The following is a 12,241-nucleotide window of genomic DNA, read 5'->3' on the forward strand; positions in this document are numbered from 1 at the left end:
GGCGGAGCAACGCCCGTCCCGACCGCGGGGCCGCATCCCCCGCGCCCCCGGGCCCCGCCGCAGGCAGGGCACGGAGCGCAGCCGGGCCCGGTGTCCGCGGCCGGCGGCGCCGCGCGGCGGGGGCGGGGACCGGCGGGGGCGGGCGCGGCCGTGGGCCCGCCCGGGCCGGGGAGGCGGCGGCGGCGGCAGGTGGTGCCGAGCAGCCGCAGGACGGAGCCGGAGCCGCAGCCGCCATTAGACAATAGGCGCCGGCGGCGGGAGCGGCGCGGGGCGAGCGGCGCGGCCGGGGCGGGGCGGCCGCGGGGCCGGGGCGGCCGGACCCGGCGCGGACAAAGGCGGCGCGGGGAGCCGCGGCGGGGGCGGGAGCAGGAGCGGGAGGCGGCACCGGGCCGCTCCGTGCGGGGACCGAGCCGCAACCTGACATGATGTTTCCACAAAGCCGGCACTCGGTACGGCGCGGCCCGGGGCCGGAGCGGCCGCGGGGCGGGGCCGGGCGCCGGCGGGGCCGCGGGACGGCGCGGGGGCTGCCCGGCCTCCCTCGGCCCCCGCGGGGTCGAGGGGATCGAGCGCCTCCCGCCGCCGGCGGCCGCGGCCGGTGCTGAGGGGCGGCGGGGCCGCCGGCGGCACCCGGGGAAGGGGCCCCACGGGTGACCTTGGGCGCGTCCCGGGCGCGGGCGCTGGGCCCCGGGGGTGCCCCCGGCGGGGGCTCGGCCCCCAGGGCGGGCTCGGGGCGGGGGGGCCCGGCGGCCGCCGGCTCCGGTTCCAGCGCTGTCTCCTGTTGTTCAAGGGCTCCTCTCACCTGCCTCAGCAGTTGAAGTTCACGACCTCCGACTCCTGCGACCGCATCAAGGACGAGTTCCAGCTGCTGCAGGCCCAGTACCACAGGTACGTGCTCCCTCCGGGCCCGGGGCTGTCCCGGCCGATGCACGGGAATCGCTCCGATTCTGCTGCTCGTCGCTTCGCTCCCGGGACCGGATGAGAACATGGGGAAGGGGACCCCGTCGCGTAGCTTGGGACACCTTTGGCTGGAGGAGGACCTCGGGCACGGCGTTGGTCGTGTCCACATGGGAGCCCCGCGAGGAGAACGCCCATTCCTTTCTCCAGCCAAGGTCTTTCCTCCAAGTGCTGCTCAGCCAGGACTGCGCAGACACTTGCCAGGCCTCCTGTCTCTTGCTGGGAGTTTTCCTCAGTTCTTCTCGCTGGCTGCCATTCCTGGACTGCAAATGCTGCAGGGAGCACTTAAATCCAAAAGCTTCTGCTTTCCTGTGTGTGTGGAAATAGTGTTGCTGACCCAAAAGCTGGCTTGAGACAATCTGTTGCTTTGCATGTGTGCATGTCTGACATAAACATGAAGCCCTTTGGGTTAAATTGAATGAGTGATGCCCTCTGCCACAGCCTGGCGCTGGTTGTGGTGTGTGCATTGGTGCCATGTGGCTGTAATGTCCCCTAGCCCGGGCTCTGCCTGCGGGCAGGTCACAAGTTTGTGGTGGTGTCATTCTGGCAGAAAAAACTGCTGGGAAGTGGCCTTTCCTGGCGTCTCCGTGCCTTGGCAGTGCCATCGGGGGAGTAGGGCAGCCGAAGGAACGTTCCTGCTGAAAGGGAAGCTTTCCCCCCACGCCGCTCCACCCCCTTGGACTTAATCTGCTCAAGAAGGAGCAGGTTTTGTGTAGGTGAAGCTGTTTCTTGTTTGAAACATAAAACCACAGCACATGCTGGCTGCAGTTGCTCGGCTGGTGAGTTGGAGTCTCATAAAACACTGGGAGCTGCGGCACTTTCTCTGAAGGGTGTGAAGAATCTAGGAGAGAGGAAAAATTCTTGCTTCTGGAGGGATGTGCTGCATTTGGGCCTCCCCCCTGCCCCCATCCAGAAATGGGTCTGGCTTTGGTTTTGATGTTGTATTGGAACATCTCTCAAGTGCTGCAGACAGTTCTGTGCCAGAATCTGTCCCCAGCTGCCAGCGATCTGTTGAGGAAAGGCAAACCCCTCCCTGGGCAGCCAACTCTGCTCCTACCCAGCATCCTGCTTCCTGTGGAATGGATTTGCCTGAGGGAGGTCAGTGTTCAGCTGGTGGATAGTCTTGTGTCCTTCTCCTGAATGTGTGCTGGTGGGGCTCCAGCTGAGATAGTGGGAGCAGGCTCTGTGTGGTCACTACTGTGCCAGCAGAGCCTGGCCGGGCTCTGGCCATCCCTTGAAGTCCAGATAGTGGTGTCCAAGAATCCAGCCTGGCTGGGACGAGGCTGTGCAGGAAGCAGATGCTCTGTGGCGATCAACTCTCTCACCTCCTGTTTGTGGTTTTCTTACTGTTTTCTGGCTTTTCAGCTTGAAGTTGGAATGTGACAAACTAGCCAGCGAGAAATCGGAGATGCAGCGTCACTACGTCATGGTAAGGACCAGCCCGAGAGCAGAGTGTGTGGGTGGCAACACCAGCAGGTGCCTGTGCCTGGGCTCTGCCTGGCAAGGAGCCCGTGCCCCGCAGAGCTCCAGGGCTCTCAGCACGGCTGGAACTGGCTTTTTCTGAAAACGGGGCTGTTTTGTGTTGGCTGCATGCAGTGGGTTGTTGAAATGCGGGGTGGCAGGGAGTTTTTTGATGTAGAAAATGGGGCCCGGTGGGTGATTGCTTGATGGGTCCTTGGCCTGGCTCCCCGTGCCCAGGGGAAGTGACAGCTCCTACACACCTGAGAAGGTGCTGGTGTGCAGGTGTTCGGGGACTCTGGGAGGGTCATGGCCAGTGAGAGACAAAGCAGTGCTCTGAGAAGTCAGGAAACTGGGAAACCCACAAGCCCAAGCGGGAGTTAGAAGCAGAACCCAGCTTCTGTGCAAGGGCTAAACCCTGTGCACCTTCTGGTGACCCTGCAGCCTTGCTGAGCCGTGGTGCTGAGTGCTGGCACGTGTGTCCCAGCACAGGGTGTGCAAGTCCCAGGGCAGTGCCTGGTAAAGGCATGAGAAATGGTGCCACATGTGGGCAGCATGCTTAGCTGTGGCTTTCCAAGTAGAAATCTGCCAGGAAACAGCCATGTTCTGGTGAGCAGGGTGAGGAAGAGCCCTTGTAGCAGAGGGGAGGGATGCCAGGCAGGGCTGTGGTCTCTTCCTTTCCTATCATGGAGTTAACAGGAGGCTGCAATACTGTCCATGAAGATGAGCTGGTTCCTGCTTGCCAGCTGCTGTTCCTGCTTGCCAGCTGCTGCACCTGCCCTGGAAGGAAGAGATAAGATGCAGAAATTAATAGAGCAGCTCTTCAGAGCAGAGTTAAGACTTTAAAACCAGAAATAAGGGAGCTGGCCCCTCCATCTTTCTCTACTGCCCTTGTGCTCAGACTCTGAGGCTGTGGGAAGCAAGGTGTGTTTGGGGCGAGGGACAAGGAGAAGAGATCACAGCTTTCCTGGTGTGTTAATGGGGAAGCCCTCAAGTTCTCACTGGTAAACAATTGCTTCCTGTGCCTCTCAGTCTGCACAGAAACCCTCATCTCCAGCGGTGGCCAAGATACATTTTTTTTCCCCTCCTTAATGCTGGCAGTCACCAGAATTGATTCAGGTTGCTGTCAGCAGCAGAGGGGAAGGGCTGTTACTCGTGGCGCAGCGCTGGAGGCTCTGCAGGCGCAGCAGCTCCTGCCTTCTCTGCGTGGCTGAGCCGGAGCTGCTGCCGCTCCCCGTCACGGGGAGCCAAGAGGAGGGTTCCTGTGAATGTGCAAAGCTGCTACAGCTGCTCTGATTTTTGAATAAGTCACAATTGGCAGCTTGGGGGACGGGCTCCTGCTTCCTGCTCGGTCTTCAGAATGCAAAGAAGCCTCGAGAGCCCGCAGCAGGCTGAGATCATTCTGATACCAAGCCGGGCGCTTCGTAGCCTTGTGGCGTCGGTACCAGGATGCCAGTGATCTTCAGTTAAATGAGCACAGATGTGGATTGTTCTTTTCCCTTTGGAAGAATCAGGATTGCAGGCTGCAGGAGGAGGTTTCTAAACTCTCAAAACATCAGCCTTATAACAGCTTCTTCCAGGGGTCAGGAATTAGCTGCTTCTGCCAATAGATTGTCTGTAGCTCCCTGTTGCTGCTGTGCAGGGGTTTTCTGGGTGGATTGTTCTTGTGTGTGGAGGGGGGAGGTTTCCACATAACTCCTTCCTAAACAGCTGGAGCTGTGCGCAGCTGGATGTGTTACTTGCTAGATGAAGTCCAGTTGTGGTCTCTCCCATTTTCTGCTGAAGCAGTCATGTCGGCTTTAGGATACTGGCCAGGCAAAGCTCACAGAGCCAGGCTGCCTCTCTCCTGGCTGTGCTTAGGGAAGTCTGGAGCCCTGAGCCTTTTTCCAGGTTTGACTCACTCTCACCTTGGTGCAAACTGTGGAAAGGTGTCTATGAGGGGAGCTGTGTGGGGCAAATCTCCAGGTCTGGAGCAGGGTGGGCAGGGAGCACCTGGAGGGGGTCTCTGTGCTTGCCTCCTGCTGTCTCTGTTTCTAGGGCTGGCCTCTGCTCTCCTTCCTTGCCCAGCCTTTGTAGAAAACCCTGCCAGGAATGCAGTGGTGGCTCCCAGCACTGACCTGGCAGAGACTTGACTTACAATTTGTTTTGTTCTCTTCTCCTCTCTCCTGCTCTACAGTACTATGAGATGTCCTACGGGCTGAATATTGAAATGCACAAACAGGTAGGGGGGAGAGCACCTCCAAGTGCTGGGGAAGGTGCGTTGTCTGCTCTGTGTTGCCCTCTGTCACTTCAGTTGCATTTCAGGAACTAGAAATGCTGTCAGCCTGTAAAATGTCAGAGCTGCCTTTAAAATGCAGGCCCCCCCACTTCTCAGGATCACAGTGCTGACCTGGGAGCTCCCATCCTGGGCTCTGGGCATGCTGTGGTTCTCCCCAGGGCCTGAACAGATATATGAGCACCAGACAGGGCAGTGCAGGCAGGGTCTGGAGGTGCGGCTTGGAGACTCTGTGGCAGCCTGGATAAGTTTGCTCATTACCCTCACTGGTGGTTAAGTTGTTAATTATCCCCAGTGACTAATTACCTGTGGTGTTAACAACATGAGCTTCCTCTGAGCCTGTCTCTATCTGGCTCCAGCTCCAGTCACAAAGTCAGCTGTGTGTCGTGGCTCAGTTTTAAGCCTCTTAGCACAGTTCTGTTCCCCACAAAGGCACTTGGTGCTTCTGATCCCATTGCCCTTGTTGCTAAGCCCATGAGACTGGCTTCCCTGGGAAAACCTGAATCTTGTCGAAGAATCTGAGCCACGAATCCTCACTGCTGTCCCACGAATGTCTCCCAGCCTCATCTGCTTCCCTGTGGTGCTGGTAGGGTCCCCTCAGCTGGTTTTAGTGTGTGCCTGTACCCTTTGGCTCTGTATTTCGACTCCTTTGGAAAGTAACTTACAAAGGACTGGTAGCTTCACTATTTGCCAGGAGAAAAGCATTTAACACCCCAGAATTTGCCACTGCTGGTTTGAGGGTAGTGAGGAAGCTGCCCAGCCCCTCTGGTCTCCCCCAGTAGCCCCAGTCCAGCAGCTCAGCTGGGGAGGGGGAGCCTGAGAGGACCAAGCAGCTGTGTGTGTGTCTGTGTCCACATGGCAAATGTAATTCAGCACATCCCCACCTGGCTCTGCAGTAACTTTCCTCTCTAGTTGCTCCCAATTTGTTAAATGAACGTCAGAGGAGAGGAAGGGGAATATTGAAAATCTGCTCTTGGCAGTCAGCAGCATCCTTTCATTTAACTGTGCAGGGAGGAGCCTCGGGGGGCGAGGTGATCCCCACGGCACCAGCATGCTGCCAGCATCTTTCCAAGGAGAGTGGGTTTTCTAGGGCCATTCCCAAGGGAGGGGGAATGTGGGGCAGCTGGTGCTGTGGGTGCTCAGTCCCGAGCTGCCTGACCTTTCCTCTCTGTCCCCCCCCACCTTTTTAGGCTGAAATCGTCAAGAGGCTAAACGGGATTTGTGCACAGGTTCTGCCCTACCTTTCACAAGAGGTGAGTCCCCCAGCCTGGGGGTTTGTTGGCATGGAGGCCACTGTCCCTCTGCAGCCAGCGAGATGTTACAGCCCTCCAGCACAGGCAGCTCCCCACCCTGGGCTGGGAAACCTCCTTGCTTGCTCTCACCTCCTGCATGGGGACCAGCCCTTCAAGGCAGTGTTGGCTCCCCGAGCGCTGTGTGGTGGGTAGTGTGCCCTCCATCCCTTTGGTGGCAGCTGGGGACAAAGCTGGTCCTGCTCTCTCCTGCCCGTGGCTCGTGAGCCATCAGCCATGTCTGCGGGGGCAGTGGGAGCTTTGGGTGCTAATCAGGGGAGAAGGACCCTTAAAAAAATACCTCCATATGGCTCCTCTTTGAGATCTGGTTCCTCTGCCTCATTAATTAATGCAGCTGATGGGCTCCTCCCACTCCCCAGAGAAATTAATTGGTGGAGGGGGTGCTTGGGAGTTGCTGTCTGAGGCGGGGGGAAGATTAAGCACCTCTAGAGCCATATCTTCTGTCTTCCCATGGAGGCTGAGCTCTGAGCAGTTCTCCTGGCTCTTTGGGGGTTGGAGGCTTCTTGCTTGGGGTCAGCACTGGGTTTAGGGCACAGGTTCTGTTTCTCCCACCCACCTGTTCTTAGGATGGACAAAGTCTCTGATCAGATCAGAGCTGCCTAATAACTAAGCCCCAGCTAAATCTTTTGCATCTTAATGCAATCCTTACCCTGTCCTGCTGCCAAAATGAAAAGAAAAATCCCCTTGCTGGAGTGCAGTGGAGAGGCCTGGTGTTCAGAGACCTTGTGCTCTGCAAGGAGCAAGTACAGTGTTGTCCTTTATTTTCTTTTAAAGTATGTGATACAGCCGTTTTTTCTGCCTCTGTTTGGAGCACCCAGCTGCTGCTGCAGTTGGCATCCAGCGTGTGTCCCAAGGACTGTGGAGCTTCCCAAAAGCTTCTGATTTCAGGGCTTGTTTTGTTTGTTAGATAGTCTGTGTAGTTGAAGGGTGGCAGGATGAGAGACATTGCCCACCTCTGGCCAAGGATCTCTCTGGATGTGTGCAGAGCAGGAGGAGGGTGGGAGTAAGAGGGGAGCTGCTTAATGCTGTGGTGAGGAAATGGATGAGACAAATGTGTTTCCTTCCCCGCTCCTTGCTGCGTGTGAGGCCCTTGTCATGGGTGAAGTGTGTGCAGGTGTCTCCAGCTGTGGGGTAACCAGCCTGTGTGGACTGGGTCCCTGTTCTGCTTCCCTGTGGCACTAGCAGTGACCCCAAATTCCTCTGTTTTCTCCACGCCAGCATCAGCAGCAAGTCTTGGGAGCCATTGAACGGGCCAAGCAGGTCACGGCGCCAGAACTGAACTCCATCATCCGTGTACGTGATGCATGTTTAGTTTGGGTTGGGAGGGGTGGGGATCCAGGCCTCTGGCCTGGACACAGAGCTGGGCTGTGGATTCTTGACCTGGGGACATCAGGGGACCCCTGCTATGGTGCTGCAGCTGCAGGGACAAGGCTGCAAGGCTGGGCTGGCCGTGCTGGCACAGGGCTGGTTCCACAGCTTGCTGTGCTGTTTGCAGGGGAGCAGGGATCCCTGCTCTGCCTCAGCAGGGTGCAGGGAGAGGAGCTTTGGTTTTGAGCAGGAACCACAGTAAGTACTTGGCATGAAAACACCATCTGCTCTTGGTTAAGGTTGTGAGTGAGGGCTTTAATTGCAGCCTTGGGACATGCCAGAGCCTGAAGCCAGATGTCCTGTGGGGTATGGGCTGTGTGTCCTGCTGGGGACACTGCTGAGGCTTCTCTTGAGGCTGTCACAGCAGCAGGACTCGAGAAATCTTTTCCTACCCAACCCTGAGGCTGCAATGCTCTCCAGCACCCTGAGGTCCCTGGTTTAAGGTTGATTGCTGGCACAGGCTGGCCAGTCCAGGCTCTTGGTTTGGGGTCCAAGTGCACCCAAAATGACAATACCCCCGTTGTGTTTCTGTGTCTGTCCATCGTTCCCTACAGCAGCAGCTTCAAGCTCACCAGCTGTCGCAGCTCCAAGCCCTCGCTCTGCCTCTGACTCCGCTCCCCGTGGGGCTCCAGCCCCCGTCCCTCCCCGCCGTCAGCGCCGGCACCGGGCTCCTGTCGCTGTCGGCCCTGGGCTCGCAGGCTCACCTCTCCAAGGAGGACAAGAACGGCCATGACGGGGATGCCCACCAAGATGATGATGGGGAGAAATCGGATTAGAGCGACCGGGGGGCCGGGGGAAGGGGGCTGTCTGGGGGAGGGAGGGGGCGGGTTAGTGCAAAATGCAGTATCTCTCTCTAGTTGCTGTGCAGCAGGGCCGTGGAGACCTGTGCTCGGTGGCAGCTCGCCAGGCCTGTCCCCAGAGGCGGGTGGCAGGGCCTGGGGGGTGTCCCCAGCGCCGTCCCCGGCTGCTGCACAGCAATGCAAGCGCCATAGCATTACCCGTGTGGCCAATCGTGCTCTCCCTGTGCCCAGCCTGCCTTCCCTGTCCCTCCTCCCGCTCCGTCACAGAGCTGAGCCGGAGCCTGGCTTGGGCCGCTCTGGGGCCACTTTGCCCCTTGGCTGTCCCAGCTCCTCGGTGCCATGTGGCCCCTCCCTCCACCTGCTGCTCCCCCCTCGGTATTTAAAGATTGCCCCTTGATCCTAACGGTTCTGCACAACTCCCTGCTGGGATCCCTGGCCCAGAACAATCTCCTCCCTTCCCCAGGCGCTCTTGGTCTCGTCGCATCGCCCTGGCCCCGTGTCCCCCATGCCCCTCCTGCACTGATACCAGGCCGGCGCCTTGCTGTTCTGCATGTACCTGTTCTCAACCAGCTCTGGCTGCCAGGGGGTTCACCCTGGGCTGGAGGGGGAGCCTGTGCCACCTGCTCCCTCTCAGCACAGCACCCGGCTCCGGGGGCCCAGGTGGCTGGGCAGAGGGGGCAGGCAGACCGAGAGCCTTCCCCGGCCTCCCCCTCCCTGTGCCCCTGCCCTGTGTAGAGGATACAGCAGCTTTCTCTGTTCTTATCTCCGTGCGCTAGCGTGTCTTCTTAAAAAACAAAAATGGAAAAAAAAATAATAAATAATAATCTGGTGTTTGTATATAGTTCTTTAGAAAGATCTTGTTTTGCTTTTTGTGTTTAATCACTTGACCTATAATAAGAGGAACTGAAAATGCTGTATCAAGGACGTACAAGCTGTGCCTTTCAAATAAAGAAATAAGAAGGTTGGTTAAAACCAGGACTTGCTGCTGCTTTCTTGCTGCATTTGGGATGCCTTATAATACTTCCCTTTGTCTCCTGTCCCTTCAGATGGGGGAATCGGGGAGAAGAGGGAGGTTTCCTGGCTCACCTGTGCTGTGGGAGGTGTCTGGAGGAGTAGCCCTCCTACCTTCAGGTGGTAGTGTATTCCAGATTATTCCCTTGTTGGATCTCCCTCTCTGGAGGTTTCTCTGGGAGCCAGGACGAGTGAGGTTAACACTGACACCTCTGGCTCTGGCTTCTCTCCCACTCTTGTAGGGGCTGGTGGAACAGGGCTGTCTCTGTGGCCTTTGTGGCTCTGGGACACCCCTGCAGAGGTGGCAGCTGTGCTACAGCTGAAATCTGCCGGAGCCAGGGCCAAGAGGATGCCCAGGCAAAGCCAGAACAAACTGGAGCTCAAGGTGAAAGTTGTGGGTGGTGAAAAGGGACCGGGGGCCTCTCCAGAAGAAAAGCAAGGAGCAAAGCAGCCCCGAGGTCTATCAGCTCTGTGTCGGAGCAGCGTGGCTTGGTAACACATGTGGAGGTCCCTTTGGGCTGCCACAGGTCTGCTCTGTGTGTGCATAATTCATTTTTCCTGTGGGCACAGAGGATAAGCTGCTTCTGTGGCTCTCAGGCCCCTCTGGAAAATCCGGCCTGCGTTGCCCTGGGGCTGAGATTGCTGTAATGGAATTGGCTCTCGATAATTAGAGCTGTCCTCTGGCTTCAGAGCCTGCTCCACCCTGATAACATCGTCCCCTCGGGATCTCTTAGGCCAGTTGGAGTGGGAAAATTTCCTTCCTCTGGGAAGGAAGCCGTGCTGGGGGGGGCGAGGGGGGGTGTCCTGATGCACCCAGCACTGAGGTATGGAGGGGCTGGTGGGTTACAGAGCCTGCGGGCAGCACCAGCGCTTGACAATGCTCCCGTTATCTGCCCGGTCAGCCTAATCCGGGCTGGGCATGGGTTGGGCAGCGTGCCCAGTGCAGGCTTGCAAGGGACAGGGGCAGATCCGGAGTGCAGAAGCCCTGTGGCAGGGGCTGGCCTGGCCCCAGTGCCCTCGGGGGGCTCAGCACCGGGCAGACCCAGCCAGCGCCCGGCACTGCGCGGGGGCTGCCGCTGCTGGAACGCTGCCGATGTGCCCCCGCTGTCCTGCAGCTGCTCTGGGGTCTCTGCTGACACCCAGCAGGTCCCTGGTGTGAAAGGCCAGCACGGCTGCGGGCCGGGGCTCTGCAAGGGGCAGCTGCTAAAGCCATCCCTGCCCTGTCAGTGCCGCAGAACCCGCGGGGAGCATTCCCAGCGCTTTCACCTCCAGTTCAGCCGCGGGGCAGGGAGCACCACCGTCAGGGGATGTTACTCCTGATGGATATGCAAGGGAGGAGGATTTAGGAGAAACTGTTCAGGGCTGCTTTCAGGAACAGAGGTCCCTCTTGTTGGAGCTAATCAGCGGCCTCGGTTCAGTGGGCAAGAGGGTTGGACAAACCACGAGGCCACTGGGGCTGGGGAGCTGCTCTGCACTGGGCTGTGGGTATCTTCTTGCTCCCTGTGGGACACTAACCCTCTGTTAAAGTATAAAGAGAGAACTTCTGAGCTCTCCAAATCCCCTGCACCTTCCAGCAGGTGCTGAGCTGAACCTTGTGCTCCACTCCTGCTTCCCATGATGTTCCATTACCAAAGCGTTTCTCTGCCTGATGGAGGGCACCCTGATATCCCATCCTACTGAGGAGCAGTGTTGTTGTTGTTCCCCATGCTTCCAGCCTGGCTCTGTTTGCCACCACCCCTGGATCCCCAAAGGGAGTCATTTCATAAGGCACCTTCCCAGATTTGGGCTCAAATCTGAACTGCATAACAAGATCTGAAAATCTAACCCACACCAACAGCAAAGAAAAGGCTTAAAAATACCTCCCTTGTGACTTTCCCAGTAGCTGCAGACTTGAGAAAACAGCTTCTCTCCTTCCAAACAGGCCTTGTAACCTCCCTGCAGCCAGGAGCCCCTCTCCTGCCCTGCAGAACAGCTCAGCACTTGCAGGGACACAGCTGACAAGGGGCCCCCAAAGCTGCTCAGGGATGATTTGAGACTGGTTCCTGGCAGAGAAACCCTTTCTCCTCGTGTTCCAGAGGTCGTGGTGCTGGGGTGGGACAGGGATACAGGTTGATGGTCTGAGAACCAGCTCTGCTGCATCAGGATCCTTGGGAAAACTCAGCAGAGCCCTGACTCATGAAGGGTGGGTAGAGAGCGATCCAGTGACAGCCACTGTCCTGCTGCCCACAGAGGCTGTGGTGGACACAGAGGGCAGGGGGCAGAGGCAGGACCCCATCTGGCAGTGCCCCATGCCCTGACCACCAAGCAGCACAGCAGTAACCCAGGCTTGGCATGGATTCCTGCTCACAGCTCCCAGGGGTTTGACAAAACTCTGCTGTCACCCATCTCCTCCCTTCCACCTGCCTGTCACTGGAGGGTCATAAATCAGCCTCCTTCCTCCTCCATGCAGTGAGCAGGTGGCAGTTTTTTACCTGTTTGGGTCCATCCCCTTCAGATCCTTCCCGTAGGACAGAACCCCCAGGCTCTCATTGCCCGTGGGAGTCGGAGTTGCCTCTGCCACGTCCCCCTCTGGCTCCCACCCTCCTCACTTTGCAGCACAGCTCTGCCTGAAACAATGGCCCAGCCTGCACGCCAGGAATGGTGGCGGAGCAGGGCTTCCTTCCCAATTCACCGCTAATGCAGGAACGCTGAGCTCTTCCTGGCTGCAGCGAGCACCAGATAAAAGCTAAAAGAGGCATCAATAATTAAAAACCACTCAGAGCTGGTGAGTGCAAACAGGAGCCAACACACGGATCGAAGGCAGAGCCAGAGACCAGAGTCTGTCAGCTGCTGCGTTGCTCTGAGGGCTCCCACTCCTCTTTTACAGTCCCACGGTGCTGAGGTGTCCCTGGCATCAGGGACACCTGGAGGGGACGCCTGTCCCCGAGGGCTCTGGGGACATGTGGCTTTGGAGAGTGGACACCAGCACCGGGGGTTTGGGGATGGGGACTTGCAGTTTGGTCCCAGAAGTGTAGCTCAGGGCACTGGGGAACCTTGATTTCCAGTACAGCTTTGGCTTAGATCTC

The 12,241-nt window shown here is 58.2% G+C and overlaps 1 protein-coding gene across 2 annotated transcripts; it reads left to right on the forward strand.

Moving 5' to 3' along the window:
- Positions 1–332: 332 nt before the first annotated feature.
- On the forward strand, positions 333–9,140 carry TLE5 (TLE family member 5, transcriptional modulator). 2 transcript variants are annotated; one of them, XM_048287596.1, is made up of 7 exons: positions 333–449; positions 788–885; positions 2,320–2,383; positions 4,589–4,633; positions 5,878–5,940; positions 7,216–7,290; positions 7,923–9,140. In XM_048287596.1, exons 1-7 carry the CDS (start codon positions 423–425, stop codon positions 8,139–8,141), a joined length of 591 nt encoding a protein of 196 aa, XP_048143553.1. In that variant the 5' UTR covers positions 333–422; the 3' UTR covers positions 8,142–9,140. The 2 variants fall into 2 exon arrangements, with proteins under 2 accessions (XP_048143553.1, XP_048143552.1); XM_048287595.1 differs by having other exon boundaries at positions 335–449; positions 7,920–9,140.
- Positions 9,141–12,241: the final 3,101 nt, after the last annotated feature.

This window comes from Corvus hawaiiensis, chromosome 28, assembly GCF_020740725.1.
Source record: "Corvus hawaiiensis isolate bCorHaw1 chromosome 28, bCorHaw1.pri.cur, whole genome shotgun sequence".
NCBI lineage: Eukaryota > Metazoa > Chordata > Aves > Passeriformes > Corvidae > Corvus > Corvus hawaiiensis.